This window comes from Malus domestica, chromosome 03, assembly GCF_042453785.1.
Source record: "Malus domestica chromosome 03, GDT2T_hap1".
Classification (NCBI taxonomy): Eukaryota; Viridiplantae; Streptophyta; class Magnoliopsida; order Rosales; family Rosaceae; genus Malus; species Malus domestica.
Genome location: NC_091663.1, coordinates 22,774,319 through 22,797,756, shown reverse-complemented (window position 1 = coordinate 22,797,756; position 23,438 = coordinate 22,774,319). Strand labels below are relative to the sequence as shown.

The window sequence follows — 23,438 nt, the reverse complement described above, 5'->3', positions numbered from 1 at the left end:
AACTTTAAAAGATGTTTTAGTGGAAACGTCCAATTTCAAAGATCACTTAAAATGCAGTTTTACTAGCACTCTATAATATGCTGAAGACACCCTTTTCTTTTCTTTTTATTCGTTGAAAAACGAGACTAAAGGAAAGCACGCAAACAAACCGACATAATAATAAATCTAGACCTGAACATCCTTTTCAAAATTTAATATTGAGTCAATTTCTTATTTTTTCTGATAATATTTTAACACTTTATTTTATTATTTTAAAAAATAATAGACATGTTATTTAATTTTTCTTGAACTTTAAAATAAAAAACATGTAGTATTTTTTTTTATTGAATTAAATCAAAAAGCAAATACATGGAATACTTATCAGTGAATGCCGGTATTACCAAGATCAAATGGTCATACATAAGGAACAAACGTTGAGATCTCTTTTTTGGTAGGGATTCTAAGGATCATGTGATCGTTCATCGTATATCATGTGGTCAGAAATTATTTTAAATTTTAAAATTAAATATAAATAGTATTTAACGAAAAATGACCGCACGATGTACAATAAACGGTCAGCATCACTGGATCCCTAAGAAAAGGATGCGGCGATGATCATTTTCCCTCTTTTTTCTCTTTGGGTTCACAACAAACTTTAAAATATGCCTAAAGCCAAAAATTATTATTAAACTAAGACCATGAAATACATCACTCAGTATTACGATCTGGTGGTATTCCTCTTCACTTGTAAGTGAGAGGTCTGATGAGTAGATTTTATATTTTATCATATTTGATTTTAATTAAAATTCGTTTTTAATATTATCTAAATTCAAAATCACCTTTCTTAATTTTTAGTTCGAATCCCTGTGATATTATTTCCACTTAGTGGGAAAAAAGCTTTGTTGTTGTTGTTATTGTAAGTAGTTAATTAGGAATTGTTTCTACATAAATTAGTAAAATAGTTATTGAGGAGGATGACCTTACATGAGCATTTATACTACAACATCATTATATTATTGCAAGTATTTTTAAGTGTTATTATCCTTATTTGTGTAGACGGTAAAAATCTCATCAAGGTCTTAGGTTCAAATTTTGTGAATGGCGAATTCGATATCAAATTAGGTTACCTATTGTGTGGCTTAACCGAACTCTCCTCTCCTCTTCGAACTCTCCTCTTCTCTTAGTGTAAAATATATTGTTCTACTCAACCAAAAAAACCTGAAATACTATTCAAATTCCAATAAAACCAAAAAATAAAAGACAAAGGGACCAAACTAGATACCAATACATTTGGCCACACAAAATTAACATCAAGCGCAGCTTTCATTTGAAATCCCTGTTTCTTGCACTGAACGAGGTTGCACGCTCTCTCTCTCTCTCTCTCTCTCTCTCTCTCAACTCAGATGTTAAGCTACAGCTTACACTATACAAACAAACAAGATGAAGCCTAACGTCTAGCTTCTTTCTTCCTTTCATTTTCAAACCCAAAAAGGAACACAAAGTTCGTGTCTTTTTTAATCGTCTCGACTGCAAATGTCATCCTCCTCTGCAACTGCAGTTACCGCAACAAGAAGATTTAAATGGCAGTACCCACCACCCCAACCAACACCAAGAATCCTCCACCTCCCTCGGAGGCCTCGCCGGAGAGCTACCAAGAACGTTCATGGCGGAAAACACAATTCAGGGGAGGCCAGGAAGGACCACAAGGGAAAGCTGGAGGCTCTGTTTGATCAAGAGAGAGCTTTTTCGAGAAACGGTTCGCCGGTTGTGCTTCTAGAGTGTGGGGATGGGGAGGAGAGAGAGAGGAAGAGAGAGAGGGTTAGAGAGGAGGAGGAGGAGGAGGAGGGTGGGGGAGTGGTGGAGGAGGAGAGGTGGAGGTTTCAGGCTGAGATGCTGAGGGCGGAGTGTAATTTGTTAAGGATGGAGAGGGATATTGCTGAAAAGAAAATGGAGAGGACCAAGGTTAAGATGGAGAGGACTCTTAAATCAGCTGTGCACACTCTTGTTTCTGTAAGTCCTCTCTCTCGCTCTCTCTCGTTTTGTATTTGTTTACGTAGGTTTTGAATTGCCTGATTGGTTGATGAGAAAATGCTAGAAGGAGAAGGAAAACCCCAACAGGGTTTTTCTGTTTGGTTGCTGAGAAATTTGATAGGAATAAGTGGAGGATTTTTCAAGTTCGTTTCGTGGTGATAGTTAGATTACAAAGAAAATTGAAGTTTTGAAACACATGGGGAAATTATAAAAACCTGGAATTGAAATTGCCGTGCTTGCTCAAGTTTTGAATGATAGATTATATTTGGTTTTGAAAGCAGAACTATTCTATCGTTTCTCATGTTTTATCAGGGGAGAGAGAGAGAGAGAGAGAGAGAGAGAGAGAGAGAGAGAGAGTATTTATCTGGTTTGAATATTGCAGATTCTTTTTTTTTTTTTTTTGAAAAATATGCCTTTAGACCGTCTCCCACGGGGACGGGGGTGGAATAAAAAAACATAAGAATTTTGAGTTTGGAGTGGGTATTTGAGTCTCCAATGGCCCCCGGACGGATAAGGAAGCGATTGGAAGGCCCCAGCAAGCAGCAGCACCACATGAAAGGGATGGAAAGGGCGGAGCCGCTCGTCAAGCGCAAGTGGACCGAGGGATTCCCTGCTGCCAGGGTCACAACAAGCGCATTTTTTACGGCTCAGATGCGCTAGGCCATGTGATCCGGTGAGACGTGCTCAGACTTTCCAACAGTAACTCTGCTGTGCTGCCTAGATTTCTTTACCGTTTCAACCCAACTGTTTAACATTCTGGCTCAGTAAAACTTTCTATTCGTTTATAATATTTCTACCTTTGGTTAAAAAGAAAAAAAAAAACCCAACTGTCAGTTTGAAATTTTTTCGACCGTAGGTTTTATATTTCAATGGCTTAAATCTAATTTAATCAATTTTGACGGTAATAAAATAATGTAGCGGCTTAACATTTGAAATCCAACGATCAAAATAATATTATTAATTAATCCAATTCTTCTATATTGAATTCTTCTAGTATCTGAATTCGCTTGTCATGACTTGAACGCATTGAAAAATTAAAGTGTTTAAGCAAAAGTATGAGATTTAAGAATGAGGTGTGTGTTTGTGTACAACTCCTTCAGCTTATAAAATAGAATTGAAGATACCAAATATGTAGGAAATCAGACAAGATAGCTGAACATAGGAAATCAGAAAAATAAAAGAAGAGATCTTAAAAGATTAAATTTTCAGAACTCAAAAGCATTTTGTTTGTTGGAATCTGAATTTATGTACATAAAAAATGAAAATGTTTGTAAAAATAAGACAAGATAGATTATATAAAAACTAATTCCAAAATTGTTAGCAAAAAAAAATAAAAAAGTTTAATAAATTATAAAGTTGGGGTGGGAATTATAGGTCCCTTACCCTTGGAGGAAAAAACTAAACTGACCTCATACGTAGATGAATAGTTGAAAATACGGGGCTAAATTTTTGGATTTCCCACCCTTGAGTTGGAGATGGTCTTACTGCTCAAATCTGAACTTTGTTTCTGTTTCAGTTTCTTGGATTGCTCGGTAAATTTTTCCATTTGCTTAAGAAGAAATTATATTGAACTAAAATCAAGGAAAAATTCGAATCTTAAACCGTGCTAGTGCTTCTTCTGCATTCTTCGTTGTATTCTTATGATATTCCAGCAAGTTTTTCTTCAGAATAATGGACAATGGCTTTGTGTGAGACAAATTTTGATGTTGTGACTGGTTTTCAGGGGCAAAAGAAGATTTGCAACGGAAAGGTTTTGGAGGAAGAGATTCAACACTTGGCAGAGAAACTACAGAGTTTGCAAAGAAATTTACGCGTTAAGGATTCGGAGGTTGGGAAGAACTCTAGTAATTTTGATAAACAAGCCTATCATCTCCAAAGAAGGCTTCAGAAGTTTAGGACGACATCGGATGAGATACGTGTGAAGGAGATCCAAGGGATGGCAGAAGCAAGCTTGTCGATCAAATCAAGCTCTCGAGTAAATGAGAACTTGGTTTCGGGTGGGAAAAGCAATGTGAGCATTATCTTCCTTTCGTGCAAACTAGTGTCATCGATCTTCCTTTGATACTTCAATTTGAAGACACAGATGATTTTGACTCTTACGATTTATATTGTTATGATGCGTGTGTGTCACGTCTCAACTGGATCATATTAGTTTTGACTTTAAAATTGATATAGCGGGGAGACTCTCGGTAACCAGGCGTGCATTGTTTTACTTCATGATTTGCATGGTTGCCTTATCGGTTCTATAAAAAATACTACGCAGGCGGAGATTCTGAGAAGGAAAATGGAGGGATTGTCGAATGGGATGTTATTAGAGAGGATCAAGGAAGAGTATGGTTCAATGCTGTCTACAGCCAATGGTTCGGTTGCCAGTTCTGCCTCTTCTTTCCAGAGAATCGAAGCTGCAAATCTGTCTTCTTCCTTGATACAACAAATTTACAAGGTATATTCTTGCAAAAGGTTGACTTATTTATGGAATAAAGAAAACATTGTTACTAGAAGGAATTTTAGGTTTGGACAATTTGCTCTGCAGGAGAAAGAGTCTCGTGAAGAGGACGTATGCTCAGGACGTTGCAAGGCAATAGTTCGAAGAATTGTAGAGCAAGTCCGAGTTGAGACAGAGCAATGGTCTCAGATGCAGGAGATGCTGGGGCAGGTGAGGGAGGAGATGGAAGAATTGCAGGCTTCTAGGGACTTTTGGGAAGATCGAGCTCTAGATTCTGATTACCAGATTCAATCCTTACGCTCAGCTGTAAGATATTTCGTCCTTTACTATGCTATGCTTAGTTATAGTTTACAAATTTATCTAGACCAAGCTGCTACTGGGAAGAGGGCTATCCTCAGCTCTTTTTGGCTGGGCTACATTGCTCTCTTCGATGTTTTAGGAGAATCTAATATCCATCGAAAAGCAATATGCTCGGAATAGCTGGAATATCCTTGATTTTCTGCATGATTTTGCAACAGGATTGACAGGTTTCTTATGATGCTTAGAAGTTAGAAGGCCTGGAACTTAGTTTAGATGATTCCTTTTCAATTTCTTCTGCAGGTGCAAGAATGGAGACAGAAAGCCATTTCATCTGAAAGCAAAGGAAGGGAGTTACAAGTGCATGTGTCAACGCTCCAAGGAGAGCTTGATAGGTTGAGGAAGGAAGAAAGCACAAGACTAATGAAGTCCAACGGTTCGCCACTTATTCCCCGGAATCCACATAACGAAATGGAAAAGCGGGTACTGATTTGTCACTTGAAGGAAAATCAGCGTACCAAAGAAGACGGGCGCAAGCAAAGGGAGGGTTTAACTGATGAAAGGAAAAAACCGGACGCATACATCAACACAACACCTAATGCTCCGAAGCGAACGCCATTTCAAAACATCGGAAACTCCTCATTTTCGGCGAGGCAGAATGGCAAAGCAGTCTTCCCGTGTCATTACCCTCAACCTTCCAAGACATAGAAAAGTTTTGAGATAGATTCAGTACATGGATTCAGCTTAGGAATTTTCATCTACTTTACCCATATTAACTGTAGGAAATTGTTCCCCCTTTCTAATCATGTTAACTGTACGGCCCATTGTTCTAATTGAAGAGGGTTGGTGAGTTGGAATCTAAGTTCTAAGGAGTCGGTATCAACTTATGCTTAATTGCTCCGCATATAGTGTTGGAAAATTTAATAATATTATTATTATATTAAATTTATTAGTTGAATGAAAATTAGAAGTTGAGCCTTTTGGTAGAAAGATATGTCTACTTAAAATCATAAGGTCATTTAAATATTTTTCTCATCTACCAATTTATTCATGTATATAACCTGTGTATTAGTAAACACAACACCAACAAAAAAACGTGCATACAATTAAATTCTAGAAGAATGAAGATTAAATAATTAATGTTCAACTAACATGTATGGTTTGGTGGTCAAGTTGGGTGGCCAGGACTCCAGTAGTGTGGAACGTAAAATGTAGATCCTCCATGCTTTGTCGGGTTTGCTGAGTTCTAGTATTTACATCAAAATGGATGATTTTTTTTTTCTATCTTAAGGTGATGGAAGTAGGGGATGTTAAAAAACTGAAAACTGAAAAAAAAAAAAAAAAAAGGGACCAAACACCGAACTGAAAAACAGAAAACCAATAAAAAATTGAACCGAACCGAACCTTATTGGTTTGATTTTGATTTTGGAGGTTCGAAAACCGAACCGAACTGAATCCCTTTACACTTTATAAATGTATGCCCATGATGTTTCTTTTGTGAAACTTGTTGCCAAATTTGAAACTAAGCCTAAGACTTTTTCAAGGAGCATACTTGTTTCAATTAGGGAAAATATTTCTTTGGTAATAGATAAAAGTTTCAGAAGGCTTTGGAATGGTTTCTCTGTTTATTTGTTTTTTGAATGGAAAATGGTGATCACTTTTCATTGCAATTGAGGTTAATGATAGAATATGATTGATTTATATGATCTTGTATATGCAAAACTACCTTTCCATTTTCCACTTTTTCTTATTATTAGTTGATAAATGCAAATCTCTTTTCTAAATTTCATATTAAAAAAAGAATAAGTTGTATAAAATAAAATTAAAAAAAAAACTGAAACTGTACCAAAATCGAACCAAACAAAACCAAACTTAAAAAAAGCAAACAAAAAGAAATTGAACCGAACCGAAATTTCAATTCGATTTTGATTTTGACAAAAATCCAAACCAAATGAAACCAAACCTACCCGTAAATGGAAGACGAAGCATTTCCTCTGTTTCTTCTAAAAACGCATCACAGCCGCTGGTTTCAAGTTAAAAAAATGAGAGGTCGAGATTAAGTTTAACCGGGTCATGCGCATCTCACGCGCACAACCCACCATATGCGCAGGAGAGAACCACTCTTATAAATTCAGATGCGGCACAATTTGTGCCTCCGTTACCTGAGTCCCACCCACCATTTGCAGCGCCCTGCTCTCAACGCCGTCGTCTAATCTCTCCCCATTGCAATTCATCTGTGAGTTCTCCGTTTCATCAGTTTTGATATCCGCAACGTCGCGCTCTGAATTACATATCTGCTGATAGATCTAGGGTTTCGTTTATTATGCTTGGGATTTTCTCAGATTCGTATACTACAATTTACCAGATGAATTACTTTTATTGATTTTATATTTGTATATTATGTTTGGTTTCTGAGAAAATGTGGGATCATAGACTTGATAAATTGGATTCCAGGTTGATGTTTTAGCAGATTTTCATTTATTGATTGAGAAATCTAGAAACTTTATACATTGAAAGAACTTACATTTAACATTGGAAACGACCCTGTCTAGCCGCTGTTTGGTTATGCGAATCTCCGCCATCTTTTTGCTCTTTCATATGGTAGTTGCTGTATTTTGTTTCGCTGTGATGGTTTAGGTTCTTTCTAGCCTTGCCGAGTCACTGTATTATTTTTTACTTTGAACAATGCTCCCGTGTTTATGTTGGACAATACGGAAACTGAGTTGCTATATATTTGATTCAAGGTTTTTAGTCATCTCTTATATGCATGGTCTATATGCACCGCACGAACATGCTCCTTTATCAATATAGTTTTCAACTGTACCTTGTAGTTCTCTTTGGTTGTCAATTTGTTCTGTTCGGTGTCAACCTTGTTGTTGCGGTGGGGATGATGGGGACTGTAGAGTAATAAGCTTTAGGATTAATTGCTCTAGTTCTCCCTGAAACTAGTGTTAAATCCCACATTTCCACCGGATTACTAATATGTATTTACTACAACAACAACAACAACAACAACAACAAAGCCTTTTCCCATTAAGTGGGGTCGGCTATATGAATCCTAGAACGTCATTGCGCTCGGTTTTGTGTCATGTCCTCCGTTAGATCCAAGTACTCTAAGTCTTTTCTTAGAGTCTCTTCCAAAGTTTTCCTAGGTCTTCCTCTACCCCTTCGGCCCTGAACCTCTGTCCCGTAGTCACATCTTCGAACCGGAGCGTCAGTCGGCCTTCTTTGCACATGTCCAAATCACCGGAGCCGATTTTCTCTCATCTTTCCTACAATTTCGGCTACTCCTACTTTACCTCGGATATCCTCATTCCCAATCTTATCCTTTCTCGTGTGCCCACACATCCCACGAAGCATCCTCATCTCCGCTACACCCATTTTGTGTACGTGTTGATGCTTCACCGCCCAACATTCTGTGTCATACAACATCGCTGGCCTTATTGCCGTCCTATAAAATTTTCCCTTGAGCTTCAGTGGCCTACGACGGTCACACAACACGCCGGATGCACTCTTACACTTCATCCATCCAGCTTGTATTCTATGGTTGAGATCTCCATCTAATTCTCCGTTCTCTTGCAAGATAGATCCTAGGTAGCGAAAACGGTCGCTTTTTGTGATCTTCGCTAGATTGCTCCGGTCATTAGTGTGGATAAGTATATAAATGGATAGAGATAGGAAAGCAAACACAAGATGTACGTGGTTCACCCAGATTGGCTACGTCCACGGAATAGAAGAGTTTTCATTAATTGTGAAGGGTTTACACAAGTACATAGGTTCAAGCTCTCCTTTAGTGAGTACAAGTGAATGATTTAGTACAAATGACATTAGGAAATATTGTGGGAGAATGATCTCGTAATCACGAAACTTCTAAGTATCGGAGTGTGGTGTCGTCTTGACTTGCCTTTTCTGTCTCATAGGTAGATGTGGCATCTTCTCTGGAAGTACTCTTCCTCCATCCAGGGTGGTATCTTTAACTGGTGGAGATGCACAAGGTAATGTATCAATTTCACTTGAAGCTTACTTGTAGTTTCAGGCTTGGTCAAGCGCGATACAAACCATGTAGTAGGAGTCCCCCAAGTCGCCGAGCTAGGGGGTCTACTGAAAGAGGTGACAGACAAGGTAAGCAATCAAAGCTCCGACTGATTGTTCACCTTCTCCCCATCTTGCAGCAGCATGAAGGATAAAGAGAAGAAAAATGAGAAGAGATGATATGGGATACTTTTGCTTTTGAAGAAGTAACTTTCCACAGGCTTATTCTTGAACTGAGCTGGAGGGTTTTCTGGTTTCCTCCAGAGTATAAGGCCGACTGAAGAATTTGAGGGTCAAAACAAGTCCATCAAATCTAGAGTACGTTCCACCCTGCTGATATGGGATACTTTTGCTTTTGACAGAGTAATAGATGTATCGGCACGTGTGCTGATACGCTTGTCTCCACATGCTTCCTTGTATCCTTCACACTTGCCCTATCTGTTCCTCAAGCAGATGCGGAATCTTCCCTGGAAACATAAGATGTTGAAGATGAGTACTCGAGAGCAATGCCAGGTAAGTAATCAGGTAAGGGGTTCCAGGCAGTCAGTTCCTGGCTGGAAGCTTGATTCCAAGTGCTGACTGATTGCTCTCTTTCTCCTTGTCTTGCAGGTAAAAACAAGGCCAAAGGAAAAGACAGGGAAAAAGCATGATATGGGATACTCTTGCTTTTAACCCTGATGATATGAGATATTCTTGCTCTAGTATAGCTTGTTTGCAGAGGTATTATCGGGGGGAAAGAAAGCTGAATATTTTGAAAGGCTTCGTTGGGAGTGCCCTCTCAGATATGATGAAGGGTTGAGCATTTTTGCAGGTCTGCCTGTCCGTTGGGGATGGAGGTCGAAATATATAGGAGTCTCCCTAACAACAAGTAGTAATGCTATTCCTTTACCCTGCTTGGTCATAGCACGGTAGTGGGAGCTGCCAATTTCACATGTTTTAACTCTGTCAGAGCACTTTGAAAAAGTGGTCTGTGGTATCTGGCTCTCGAGATTCGGAGAACGATGCCTCTTCGATTTTTGAGAAAGCAATCATGCTGGGGGTTTGGCTCTCGAGATTCGGAGAGCAGTGTCTCTTCGATTTTTGAAGAAGTAATCATGTTGGAAGTCTGGCTCTCGAGATTCGGGGGGCGGTGCCTCTTCGATTTTGGAGCAAGCAATCCTGTTGGGAGTGTTGTCTCGAATGTGAGTAAAGGTTGGGCATGTTTGCTAGTCTACCTTGCCACGAAGCACAAAGGTTGACACACAGGGACTTTCCAATTATCCAGCAATGGTACTGTTCCTTTACCCTCTCTTCGCTTTTGAGAAAGTAGTCATGTTGGGAGTCTGGCTCTCGAGATTCGGAGGACGGTGCCTCTTCGATTTTGGAGCAAGCAATCTTGTTGGGAGTGTTTTCTCGAATGTGAGTAAAGGTTGGGCATGTTTGCTAGTCTACCTTGCCACGAAGCACAGAGGTTGACACACAGGGACTTTCCAATTATCCAGCAGTGGTACTGTTCCTTTACCCTTGTGGGTAATAATATGGTAGCTAGACCTTCAAAATTTATGTGTCTAAACTTTGTTAGTGCTGTTTCTTTGCTATTCTTTTACCTTTCTTGGTCAGAGCGATGTAGTGGGAGCTGCAAGCTTCACATGCTCAACTTTGGCAGAGAACTTTGGCAAAGTTATCTGTGGTACCCATGAGCTATTGTTGCGTGTGGGAAGTGGGTGATTGAACAGTAAGATTCATGTGCTTTCTACTTCACCAGAAGTCTTCGACAGAATGCCCATAATTTCTGCAAAGCTGAGTGTGCGTGTGACAGGTGCTGACAAGGCTAGAAAAGTAGGTGCCTCTTCGATTTCTGAGATCGGCCCTCGTGGTCTCTGAGCAGCCCAGCTTTGGAGAAAGCGAGCGCCTCTTCGATTGATTCGGAGAACGATGCCTCATCGATTTTTGAGAAAGCAATCATGCTGGGGGTCTGGCTCTCGAAGATTCGGGGAGCAGTGTCTCTTCGATTTTTGAGAAAGTAATCATGTTGGGAGTCTGGCTCTCGAGATTCGGAGGGCAGTGCCTCTTCAATTTTGGAGCAAGCAATCTTGTTGGGAGTGTTTTCTCGAATGTGAGTAAAAGTTGGGCATGTTTGCTAGTCTACCTTGCCACGAAGCACAGAGGTTGACACACAGGGACTTTCCAATTATCCAGCAGTGGTACTGTTCCTTTACCTTTGTGGGTAATAATATGGTAGCTAGACCTTCAAAATTTATGGGTCTAAACTTTGTTAGTGCTGTTTCTTTGCTATTCTTTTACCCTTCTTGGTCAGAACGATGTAGTGGGAGCTGCAAGCTTCACGTGCTCAACTTTGGCAGAGAACTTTGGCAAAGTTATCTGTGGTACCCATGAGCTATTGTTGCGTGTGGGAAGTGGGTGATTGAACAGTTAGATTCATGTGTTTTCTACTTCCCCAGAAGTCTTCGACAGAATGCCCATAATTTCCGCAAAGCTGAGTGTGCATGTGACAGGTGCTGACAAGGCTGGAAAAGTAGGTGCTTCTTCGATTTCTGAGATCAGCCTTCGTGGTCTCTGGGGAGCCCAGCTTTTGAGAAAGCGAGCGCTTCTTCGATTTCTGAGGTCGGCCTTCGTGGTCTTTGAGCAGCCCAACTTTTGAGAAAGCAAACGCCTCTTCGATTTCTGAGATCAACCCTCGTGATCTCTAAGCAGCCCAGCTTTTGAGAAAGCAAACGCCTCTTCGATTTCTGAGCAGGCGCCTCTTCGATTTCTGAAGCTCCGTCGAGTGCAGATTTTTATAGGGGCTGGCATTAAGTTCCAAAGCACACTTGAATCTCCACCAGTAGAAGCTTCATTCTTGCACTTCTAAGATCTTGATTTGTCCGACCTCTTCTCTCTTCAACACCTTTGAAAATGTCTGGCCCCTCCGACCGTCGTTTTGACTTGAACCTTGTTGAAGAGGCAGCCCCGCCTTCTCCAGACAACATATGGCGCCCATCCTTCGTCTCCCCTACTGGTCCTCTTACCGTTGGGGATTCCGTGATGAAGAATGATATGACCGCTGCGGTGGTGGCCAGAAACCTTCTCACTCCCAAAGATAACAGACTACTTTCCAAACGGTCTGATGAGTTAGCTGTTAAGGATTCGCTGGCTCTCAGTGTTCAGTGTGCAGGTTCTGTGTCTAATATGGCCCAACGCCTATTTGCTCGAACCCGCCAAGTTGAATCATTGGCGGCTGAAGTGATGAGTCTCAAACAGGAGATTAGAGGGCTCAAGCATGAGAATAAACAGTTGCACCGGCTCGCACATGACTATGCTACAAACATGAAGAGGAAGCTTGACCAGATGAAGGAAACTGATGGTCAGGTTTTACTTGATCATCAGAGATTTGTGGGTTTGTTCCAAAGACATTTATTGCCTTCGTCTTCTGGGGCTGTACCGCGTAATGAAGCTCCGAATGATCAACCTCTGATGCCTCCTCCTTCTAGGGTTCTGTCCAGTACTGAGGCTCCAAATGATCCCCCTCCGGTGCCTTCTCTTTCTGGGGCTCTACCGACTGCTGAGACTTCTCCTAAGCGACCTTTGTGAAGGCTCCCTCTTGTGTGTTTATTTTGACTCATGTATATGTACATATTTGTAGCTTATCGGGGATATCAATAAATAAGCTTTCCTTCATTTCAACGTATTGTGTTAAATACACCAAAGCCTTCTTCGCTAAGTTCTTTGAATTTTCTTTTGTTGAAGCTTGTATGTTGAAGCTTTCTGAGTGGAGCATGTAGGTTGGGGTAGTGTTCCCTTAATTTCCCGAGTGAGGAAAACTTCTCGGTTGGAGACTTGGAAAATCCAAGTCACTGGGTGGGATCGGCTATATGAATCTTAGAACGCCATTGTGCTCGATCCTGTGTCATGTCCTTCGTTAGATCCAAGTACTCTAAGTCTTTTCTTAGAGTCTCTTCCAAAGTTTTCCTAGGTCTTCCTCTACCCCTTCGGCCCTGAACCTCTGTCCCATAGTCGCATCTTCTAATCGGAGCGTCAGTAGGCCTTCTTTGCACATGTCCAAACCACCGTAACCGATTTTCTCTCATCTTTCCTTCAATTTCGACTACTCCTACTTTACCCCGGATATCCTCATTCCTTCTTTCTCGTGTGCCCACACATCCAACGAAGCATCCTCATCTCCGCTACACCCATTTTGTGTACGTGTTGATGTTTCACCGCCCAACATTCTGTGCCATACAGCATCGCCGGCCTTATTGCCGTCCTATAAAATTTTCCCTTGAGCTTCAGTGGCATACGGCGGTCACACAACACGCCGGATGCACTCTTCCACTTCATCCATCCAGCTTGTATTCTATGGTTGAGATCTCCATCTAATTCTCCGTTCTTTTGCAAGATAGATCCTAGGTAACGAAAACGGTCGCTCTTTGGTATTTCTTGATCTCCGATCCTCACCCCTAACTCGTTTTGGCCTCCATTTGCACTGAACTTGCATTCCATATATTCTGTCTTTGATCGGCTTAGGCGAAGACCTTTAGATTCCAACACTTCTCTCCAAAGGTTAAGCTTTGCATTTACCCCTTCCTGAGTTTCATCTATCAACACTATATCGTCTGCGAAAAGCATACACCAAGGAATATCATCTTGAATATGTCCTGTTAACTCATCCATTACCAACGCAAAAAGGTAAGGACTTAAGGATGAGCCTTGATGTAATCCTACAGTTATGGGAAAGCTTTCGGTTTGTCCTTCATGAGTTCTTACGGCAGTCTTTGCTCCTTCATACATATCCTTTATAGCTTGGATATATGCTACTCGTACTCCTTTCTTCTCTAAAATCCTCCAAAGAATGTCTCTTGGGACCCTATCATACGCTTTTTCCAAATCTATAAAGACCATGTGTAAATCCTTTTTCCCATCTCTATATCTTTCCATCAATCTTCGTAAGAGATAGATTGCCTCCATGGTTGAGCGCCCTAGCATGAATCCGAATTGGTTGTCCGAAACCCGTGTCTCTTGCCTCAATCTATGCTCAATGACTCTCTCCCAGAGCTTCATTGTATGACTCATTAGCTTAATACCCCTATAGTTCATGCAATTTTGTACGTCGCCCTTATTCTTGTAGATAGGCACCAAAGTGCTCGTTCGCCACTCATTTGGCATCTTCTTTGTTTTCAAAATCCTATTGAAAAGGTCAGTGAGCCATGTTATACCTGTCTCTCCCAAAAGTTTCCACACTTCGATTGGTATATTGTCTGGGCCTATTGCTTTTTTATGCTTCATCTTCTTCAAAGCTACAACCACTTCTTCCTTCCGGATTCGACGATAAAAAGAGTATTTTCTACACTCTTCTGAGTTACTCAACTCCCCTAAAGAAGCACTCATTTCATGTCCTTCATTGAAAAGATTATGAAAATAACCTCTCCATCTGTCTTTAACCGCGTTCTCTGTAGCAAGAACATTTCCATCCTCATCCTTGATGCACCTCACTTGGTTTAGGTCCCTTGTCTTCTTTTCCCTTGCTCTAGATAGTTTATAGATATCCAACTCTCCTTCTTTGGTATCTAGTCGTTTATACATATCGTCGTAAGCCGCTAACTTAGCTTCTCTGACAGCTTTCTTCGCCTCTTGCTTCGCTTTTCTATACCTTTCACCATTTTCATCGGTCCTCTCCTTGTATAAGGCTTTACAACATTCCTTCTTAGCCTTCACCTTTGTTTGTACCTCCTCATTCCACCACCAAGATTCCTTTTGGTGTGGGGCAAAGCCCTTGGACTCTCCTAATACCTCTTTTGCTACTTTTCGGATACAACTAGCCATGGAATCCCACATTTGGCTAGCTTCCCCCTCTCTATCCCACACACATTGGGTGATTACCTTCTCTTTGAAAATGACTTGTTTTTCTTCTTTTAGATTCCACCATCTAGTCCTTGGGCACTTCCAAGTCTTGTTCTTTTGTCTTACTCTTTTGATATGTACATCCATCACCAACAAGCGATGTTGATTAGCCACACTCTCTCCAGGTATAACTTTGCAATCCTTACAAGTTATACGATCCCCTTTCCTCATTAGAAGAAAATCTATTTGTGTTTTTGACGACCCACTCTTGTAGGTGATCACATGTTCTTCCCTCTTCTTAAAGAAGGTGTTGGCTAAGAAGAGATCATATGCCATTGCAAAATCCAAGATAGCTTCCCCATCCTCGTTTCTCTCCCCAAAACCATGGCCACCATGAAAACCTCCATAGTTGCCTGTCTCCCTGCCCACGTATTCATTTAAATCTCCTCCTATAAATAACTTCTCCGTCTGAGCAATTCCTTGCACCAAGTCTCCAAGATCTTTCCAAAATTTCTCCTTCGAACTCGTATCCAACCCTACTTGAGGTGCGTACGCACTAATCACATTGATAAGTTCTTGTCCTATTACAATCTTGATTGCCATGATTCTATCTCCTACCCTCTTGACATCTACAACATCTTGTACCAAGGTCTTGTTCACGATGATGCCAACACCGTTTCTCGTTCTATTTGTGCCCGAATACCAAAGTTTAAACCCTGAGTTTTCTAGATCCTTTGCCTTACTACCAACCCACTTAGTTTCTTGTAGGCACATAATATTTATCCTTCTCCTCACCATAACTTCCACTACTTCCATAGATTTTCCCGTTAAGGTTCCTATATTCCACGTTCCTAAACGCATTTTGCTATCTTGAACTCTACCCTTCTGTCATAGCTTCTTCACCCTCCCCCGTCTAATAGGATCAAAGTACTTCTTTTGTGTGTCCCGGGTAAAGTTGATAGGAGCATATGCTCCCAAACAACTTTGAGTGGAGTCGTTCGAAAAGAAGTTTCTATGGCCCCCTTGCTCATTTAACACTGCATCCGGGTGCCGATGGAGATACAGCGACCCTTGCTCACTTATCACTGTGCTCGGGCCACACAGCGCGCCACTTACGGGTGACGCCCTAGCTTTAGCGCGATTTTGTTCTGGATTCATTTTCATAAGGATTCGACGTGATCATGGAGTGCCGGCTGTCGACTACCTGACGCCCTCCCCCTCCTCCTTTATCCGGGCTTGGGACCGGCCATGTAAAACATAGGCGGAGTTATGTATTTACTACAAAAAAAAAAAAATGAAAAGAAGGAAAATTCCCCATCTCTTCTTTACTCCATCCCCAGCCCTAGCCATGACCACTTTTCCTCCACCCCAGCCGTGACCCCTTTCCCACCATCCCCTCCCCAGCCATTCATCTAAAACAGACCTCCCCGACCTAGTCTCAGATCCTCAACCTATCATTACATCCTTCTTAATTCTATAATTCCCTACCTCCCAAAACAAAACAAAGCATCAACTCTATCTTCACCCAAAGCAACAATGACATAATACAAGTCTCTTTTTGGGCAATTGAGTCTCTTATGTGGATTATTTTGGGTGTGGGTTTTGAACTTGGGCAGAAAAACTTGGAACTTCATGGAGTTGGGTAAGAATTTATTGGTTCGTCCCTGCCCTCTGCTGCCATAAGCACACCCACCTGTGTGTGTGTGTGTGTGTGTCTTTCTAGACAAGCTCAACTAGGCATGAATGCGGTCAACGTGACTTCCAGGAAGGTGAGGAAAAAGCTTTCCTAGCCCTATACCACAAAATAAAAAAGAAGTTCACAGCTTTTCTTTACCCCAGCCCCAGCAGTGACCCCTTCCTCGGCTGTTCACCATCATTACATCTTCTTAATTCTATAATCCCTACCTCCCAAAACAAACCGAAAGATTCAACTATACTTCACCCCAAGCAGCAACGACTGAATGTAAATATCTTTTCAAACAATGGGCCTCTTATTTTGATAATTTTTTGTTTGGGTTTTGCTTTGGGGTTGAACAACTTGTCTTCATGGGTTTTGGCTAAGAATTTGTGTATTTTTTGGCTGTGAATTTGGGGGTTACTCTCTCAGCTGAAGATATGTTGGTAGAGCTAATGGTCTCTTGGATTGTTACCTTGTAAATCACCATTATCTTATGGTTTTAATGTTTCAAGCCTTACTCCATTATCTGATTGAAAGACAACTATATTCTAGGGTGTCTTAAATGAGATTCACACATTAATTCATCCCTGAAAAATTGAACCATAGGTTTATTTGTGAAAGAATGCTTTTGCTGATTTGAACCCTTTGAAGTTTATGTGCATAGGCTCAAACTAGGACTTGTTAGAAATGTTATCTTAACTCAAATTTGTCATATTTTAGTTATCAGTATTTTTCTTCATTTATGGTAATATTCTCAGAAGCTGGGTTTGACCAGTGTTCGTAGATTCATTAACTTAAAAATTGTAAAAAATTGTAAGTGATGCTACTCCTTCTGACCTTGTGCTTGTGTACGTTAAAGGCTAATGAACGCATCTGTTTTCAACTTTCTATCTTCGTTGAGTTAACTCATTCCGAAACGACGCACAATGAGATAACTGGCTCTTCTCGTTGCCCATTTGTCCATTTTGCTTATTGTTTGACTTTATGTTTCTGCAGTTGAAAAATGGCAGCAAAGTACATTGCAGGATCTGTTTTGGGAACCTTTGGGCTTGCGTATGTTTTTGACACTACTATATCTGACAAAAAGATATTCGGAGGTACTTTTGATGACAAAACTGCTTGATGAAGTCGTTTAGCGTAATAAATTTCTGTGCAATTTAACACTATTAAATTATAACCAGGTAGTACTCCTGGTACCATTTCAAACAAAAAATGGGGGGAAGAAACTGACAAGAAGTTACAGGCTTGGCCACGTACTGCAGGACCTCCGGTCGTGATGAACCCCATTAGTCGCCAGAATTTCATTGTCAAATCAGGTTCGGAGTAGTGAAATGTTTCGTCATAGACTCATGACTTGAGCTGTTATTGTTTCTGCTTTGGTGGAAGATGCATTAAACTCCCAGAGGCATTTTTTTGACAAAATTCCGTTCAGTTACGGGTTCTTTTGCATTTGAAATAAGAATAGCGCACTTGTGCAAAATGAAAGGTATAGTTTACCGATTGCGTGATCTTGCTTTTTGGGGCAGTTTTCTGTGTACCGATTGTGTTAATGGAAGTTATTTACTGATTTGAAATTTCAGGCCATAGTTACAAACCTTCCTGACAATCCATCGTTATACCTGTAGGGATGAGTGATCAGGAAGGGAGGACGATTCTCTTTACTTTTTCATTGTTTCTTGCACATGAAGAAATGAATTTTTATCACAAACGGTCTCTGAAATTGACCTATCTCATCACTTTGGTTTCTCAATTTGAAAATCAATCAATGTCGTCTCTAAATTTGACTATCGCACATTACTATAGTGCCTGCAGTACGAATCTGTCAAATTGTCCCGTAGTTTGCTGACATGGCACATAGAAAAGTCACACAACCAATATAATGATGCCACGTGGATGATACCTAAAAGAACTCACTTTTTAATGGTTTAAAAAACAAGGGTAAAATATATTTTTACCCCCTCAAGTTTAGGGTTGATTTTAATTTCTTACAACATTTTAAAAACATTTCAATTTCTTACAACATTTTAAAAACATTTTAATTTCATACATTTACTTTTCATTTTATTTCAGTTTCATTCATCTATTAGAAAATCTGTTAAGTAAACCGTGAAATGATGACGTGGCAAATAAATGATCTATATTTGTGTTGACGTGGTTATCACCTTTGTGCTATGTGGCTAAACGCTTAATAAAAATTTTAAAATATTAAAATAATTAATTAAAAAAATAAAAAAAAACCAAGAAATCCCCTTCGTCTTCCCCACCTTTTTCTCCCCACCCGAGCCTACCCCTAAATCAGACACATTCCCCCCCCTCCTCTCTCTCTCTCTCTCTCTAATCCCTAGCTTCAAAACTACCCTTATCGTCCTGTATTTCCGAGTCCCCGTCCTCGTTGGTGTAGAACACCTCTCTGTTCGGCCGCTGGCAATTTCTATCCCTCCATCTTCTTATTTTCTGAAAAGAAACAAATCAGAATGCTGCAAACATCTCCCTCTATCCTTGCAAATCAAAACCTGCCAGGTTTTATCCCTTCCTCTATCTTTCCACTGCACATCTCCTTCTATCCCACCAACGCACTTCTCCGTTTCCACGCACATAGCTTCTGGATCTGCACTGGTGAAATCTGAAATGCAGAGGGACACAAGACGACGAGCTGTACAGAACTCCGGCAAAGATTCTGGCCAAATCTTTGCCGTTCTAACGAGGCCAGAACCATTTTGTTCCATCTTCTTGAGGAACTCCAGGGGAATAGGGACGAGAAGCAACATAGCAAAGACCTCGTCGATGGTGGGGACGACGAGGAAGTGGAGGGTGGAGATCCCGCAGAGAATGAAATGCTTGGAGAGGAGTAACCCAGAGAATGAAATGCTTGGAGAGGAGTAGAGGGGATAGGAGGGCGGCATATTAGGAGGTAGAGGATTGCTCGAGGTGGCCCTGAGGGCGGCGGTGGAGGAAGAGCTAGGGTTTAGAGAAAGAGGGAGTGTGTCTGATTTGGGGGTGGGGAAGACGAAAGGGATTTCTAAGGTTTTTTTGTGTTTTTTAAAAGTAATTATTTTAATATGTAAAGTTTTTTTTATCAAGTGTTTAGCAACGTGACACAAATGTGTCAGTCAAGTCAGCACAAATGTGGACCCCATATTTGCCACGTCATCACTTAACGGTTTACTTAACAGATTTTCTAACAGATGTATGAAATTGAAATAAAATGATAAGTAAATGTATGAAATTGAAATATTTTAAAGATGTAAGAAATTGAAATCGATAACAAACCTGAAGGGGTAAAAATGTAATTTACCCAAAAAACAATTAGAAACCAAATAACTAATAAAAACAAAAAAAGCCCAACGACATCTGCCTTGCCGCCTCCGTCCATCTGCCACACCCATCTAGCCTAAGTCCAGTCACAGTCCGTCAACGAAACTGGCGAGGAGTAAATTTTGAGCAACATAAATTGGTTGGTGCAATTGGGTTAGTGGGTATTTGAATCCATTAATGGCGGTGTTCTGTTTTTGCAATTGAAGTAGAGATAGAAAGATGCAATAAGAAAGATTTTATTTTTTATCACGTCAGCGAATTTAACAGAAAAATTGACGGATTTGGATGGCTACATTGATGTGCGTTAGTCAAATTTAGGAACGACATTGATTGATTTTGAAATTGAGGGACCACAACAATGAGTTGGGTCAATTTCATGGACTATTTGTGATCAAAACCCTAAAGAAATAGGTGTTACGGATTTGATCTAGTGATATTTCTTTTCAATTATGATTGAAAAATCTTAAATTCGACTCATTGATAACAATTTCGAATTTTGATACCAAGTTGAGGTCCTCAAGATTGCTGCCTCAAAGAAGGCTGAAGATGAGGCCATCGGGTGTGCTGCTGCCATAGTTGCAGGGGAGGAGAGACGACTGTTGCCTCTTCTTCCTACCATTAATCCCATATTTCTTCAAACCATGGAGTCTACTGACCAAGAAGGTGGCCCTATCTGTAGCCGTAAGAGAAAGTACAAGGAAGAGGTTGGCATCATTCATTGGAAGGACTTGAAGGTTGCCATACAGCCAAGTAGTTTTAGGTATGTCAATAATTGCTTGGCAGGACGTCGATCCACTGTTGATGAGCTTGGCGAGCCATTAGATGAGAACGAATCAGATCGTGACCGGATGATGAGGCTATCTTCTTATGTAAGTGTTACTTTGTCATTTCTTTGCTTTTTCCCCTATTTTTCTTGGTGATGACGATTATCTTGTCATGTAGGTCATGACCGAGTACGATGACAGATTACGAAAAGTCGAGCGGTACAAGGAAAAGTTTAAAGAGAATAAGCAGCTTGTGAATGACGCCAGAAAAACGAGCAAAGCTTTGGCTGATGCCATCCACCTTAAGGTTGAAAACTTTAAGAGTTTGAAGAGGCGGAATGGTGAGAACGTGAGGCTCAAGAAACAATTGGAAGCAACTAAGGAACAGTTGGAGACAACCATCCTTGAGGTTTCCAAGGTTAAAGGGGAGTTAGATAGTGCCTTGGTTGAGGTTTCTGGGCTGAAGAGGAGTATCCCAACTGAGAGAAATGTTGTTGTGCAAGAGTTCTTAGGTTCCCAGGGCTTTCACGATGCTTTTAGACCTCACGGCATTCGAGCGGCTAATTTTAAGAAAAGGAAATGGATGGCCTTCCTTAAGCGTTATGACAATGGAAACATTATTTGAAAGTACCGTGATGAGATGGATGAGTACCGACAAAAGGGTGAAGCCTTCGTCCTCGCAGTTGATCCTAGTAGTGATGATGACTCTGATAATGAGGCTAGTATCAGTGAGCAGTCTCAGGAGAGTGAGGATGGTCCTGGAGATGCTAAGGAAGGTGGTGATTGTGATGGGGTTGAAACGTAGAGTGATATTGTCAAAGGTTTGGCCTCAGATGAGGATGACTCATAGTGCCCTCTTTTTCTGCATGTACTCTGGATGCACGAGTTTGTTGTTTGTGTAGCATGTGCAATGTACTCTGGATGTACTAGTTTGTTATTTGTGTGGCACAATGTGTGGCTTGTGCCATGTACTCTGGATGTACTAGTTTGTTGTTTGTGTGGCTTGTGCCATGTACTCTGGATGTACTAGTTTGTTGTTTGTGTGGCTTGTGCCATGTACTTTGGATGTACTAGTTTGTTGTTTTTGTGGCATGTGCCATGTACTCTAGAGTACTAGTTTGTTGTTTGTGTGGCATGTGCTATACTCTGGATGTACTAGTTTGTTGTTTGTGTGGCATGTGCCATGTACTCTGGATGTACTAGTTTGTTGTTAATTACCAAGTATTTGCACTATTATTGATGAATGCCTGGCTATGTTTGAGCAAATCCTTTGTTTATATATAAGCCATAACTTGGATGTACTAGTTCTGTCCAGTATTGTTTGTTTATTTGTATAGTTTTGTTGACATATACTTAGACTTGATTTCCTGTTGGAAGCATTCATGTTGAAGCTTTGAACCCGAGTGTTTCATTGCTAGGAATGTAAGAGGATTAGGACCGAGTTGTCTAAATCACCTTTTTATTGAATTCATGCCAAATAGTCTTCGTTACATAGGATGCTGAACGGCTGAAGCTTAACACTTGTACAATGTGAGTTTACTTGTAATAGTACTTCAAGTGATCAGCGTTCCATAGATGGCCAAGGGTTTTGCCTTCGGAGCTTCTAAGCTTGTAGGAGCCAGGACGACTGATGCCAACAACTTCAAACGGTCCATCCCAGTTTGGACGAAGTGTTCCTTCACTCGGGACTCTGTCGCAGAGTAATCTTTTCTTCAATACCAGTCCCCCACTTTGAAAAAATGAGGTTTGACCCTTGAGTCATAGTAGTTGGAGATGCGCTGCTTGTAGGCGACATTCTTCAAGTGAGCCTGGTTTCTGTGTTCCTCGACTAGATCTAAGTTGAGGGTAAATTGTTTGTCATTTTCGCTTTGCACGTAGTTCTGGACTCGGAACGTTGCTTGCTCAAGCTCAACTAGGACAACTGCCTCTGTACCAAAGGTAAGTATGAATAGGGTTTCTCCTGTTGATGTCCGATACAAAGTGCGGTATGACCAAAGAACTTGGGGTATAAATTCTGGCCAACAAGATGGTTTTCAAAGTTCGCTTGATTATTTTGTTGATGGCTTCAACTTGTCCATTAGACTGGGGATGAGCTAGGGAGGCAAACCAAAAGTTGATGTTGAACTTAGAGCAGAACATCTTGAACTTATTGTTGTCGAACAGTCGCCCGTTGTTAGTGACTATCACATTGGGAATGCCGAATCTGCAAAGTATGTTATTCCATACGAAGTCTTCTATTTTTGCCTCAGTAATGGTTGCCAAGGTTCTACTTCGGTCCACTTTATGAAGTAGTCAACTGCAACGATTGCATAACGGACCTTGCCCTTCCCTGTAGGCATTGGGCCGATCAAATCAAGTCCCCATTGGGCGAAGGGCTAAGGGTTAATCATAGGAGTGAGCGGCTCGGGAGGGGAGTGAGGAATAGTTGTGTAGTGTTGACACTTATCACATGAGTGGGATATTCTGATGGCATCTTGGTGGAGTGTTGGCCAGTAATATCCTTGGCGAAAAGCCTTGTGTGCTAGGGATCGAGATCCAGTATGATCTCCGCAGACTCCTTCATGTATTTCCAGAAGGACAATTTCCGCCTTTGCGGCTATAAGGCATCTTAGGTATAGTAGGTTAAAACCCCGTTATAGAGTTGGTCATTAATGATCAAGTAACGGGTAGCCTTGTATCGAATATGCTTAGCTTAGACTTTGTCATTTGAAAGGGTGCCATGAGCAAGGAATCTATAAATCGGGGTAATTTAACTATCCCTGTTGTAAGTTGCACATTTCTGCAGCCATGGTGCTTGGTGCTGCCAACAATTCGACCTGAATTTTTCTCCCAATCTTGTCTTTCACCGCTAAGGCGAGGCGAGCCAAAGCATCTGCATGACTATTTGTCGCTCGAGGAATTTGGATGATCTGGTAGTGGAAGTGCTGGAGCAACAACTGTGTTTGTACCAGATATGCTGCCATAGAGCTATCCTTAGCGTCAAAGTTGTTGGTGACCTAGTTAACCACCAATTGGGAGTCACTGAAGATATCAATTCGTTTAACCCCAAGGTGTTTGGCCAAACATAAGCTTGCTAAGA

General features: G+C 40.9%; 3 protein-coding genes across 3 annotated transcripts; all 3 read left to right on the top strand.

The window, feature by feature from the left end:
* The first annotated feature begins 1,291 nt into the window (after window positions 1-1,291).
* LOC103402116 (autophagy-related protein 23-like) lies at window positions 1,292-5,615 on the top strand. The gene is made up of 5 exons (XM_029100033.2): window positions 1,292-1,989; window positions 3,734-4,021; window positions 4,274-4,453; window positions 4,544-4,762; window positions 5,057-5,615. The coding sequence occupies exons 1-5, from the start codon at window positions 1,513-1,515 to the stop codon at window positions 5,459-5,461; spliced, it is 1,569 nt and encodes a 522-aa protein (XP_028955866.2). The 5' UTR covers window positions 1,292-1,512; the 3' UTR covers window positions 5,462-5,615.
* Window positions 5,616-6,827: 1,212 nt separating this feature from the next.
* Window positions 6,828-17,854, top strand: LOC103399998 (uncharacterized). Its single transcript, XM_029100032.2, has 3 exons — window positions 6,828-6,989; window positions 17,277-17,377; window positions 17,462-17,854. The coding sequence occupies exons 2-3, from the start codon at window positions 17,284-17,286 to the stop codon at window positions 17,605-17,607; spliced, it is 240 nt and encodes a 79-aa protein (XP_028955865.2). The 5' UTR covers window positions 6,828-6,989; window positions 17,277-17,283; the 3' UTR covers window positions 17,608-17,854.
* Window positions 17,855-19,556: 1,702 nt separating this feature from the next.
* On the top strand, window positions 19,557-21,603 carry LOC139194480 (uncharacterized). Its single transcript, XM_070819164.1, has 2 exons — window positions 19,557-20,464; window positions 20,538-21,603. The coding sequence occupies exons 1-2, from the start codon at window positions 20,237-20,239 to the stop codon at window positions 20,982-20,984; spliced, it is 675 nt and encodes a 224-aa protein (XP_070675265.1). The 5' UTR covers window positions 19,557-20,236; the 3' UTR covers window positions 20,985-21,603.
* Window positions 21,604-23,438: the final 1,835 nt, after the last annotated feature.

Bases quoted from the DNA above. Each gene is read 5' to 3' on its own strand.
- LOC103402116 (XM_029100033.2), top strand. From the start codon at position 1,513: ATGTCATCCTCCTCTGCAACTGCAGTTACCGCAACAAGAAGATTTAAA. The intron at 4,454-4,543 runs GTATATTCTTGC...TTTGCTCTGCAG, and splicing joins TGATACAACAAATTTACAAG to GAGAAAGAGTCTCGTGAAGA. The intron at 4,763-5,056 runs GTAAGATATTTC...TTTCTTCTGCAG, and splicing joins TTCAATCCTTACGCTCAGCT to GTGCAAGAATGGAGACAGAA.
- LOC103399998 (XM_029100032.2), top strand. From the start codon at position 17,284: ATGGCAGCAAAGTACATTGCAGGATCTGTTTTGGGAACCTTTGGGCTT. The intron at 17,378-17,461 runs GTACTTTTGATG...AATTATAACCAG, and splicing joins TGACAAAAAGATATTCGGAG to GTAGTACTCCTGGTACCATT.
- LOC139194480 (XM_070819164.1), top strand. From the start codon at position 20,237: ATGGAGTCTACTGACCAAGAAGGTGGCCCTATCTGTAGCCGTAAGAGA. The intron at 20,465-20,537 runs GTAAGTGTTACT...CTTGTCATGTAG, and splicing joins TGATGAGGCTATCTTCTTAT to GTCATGACCGAGTACGATGA.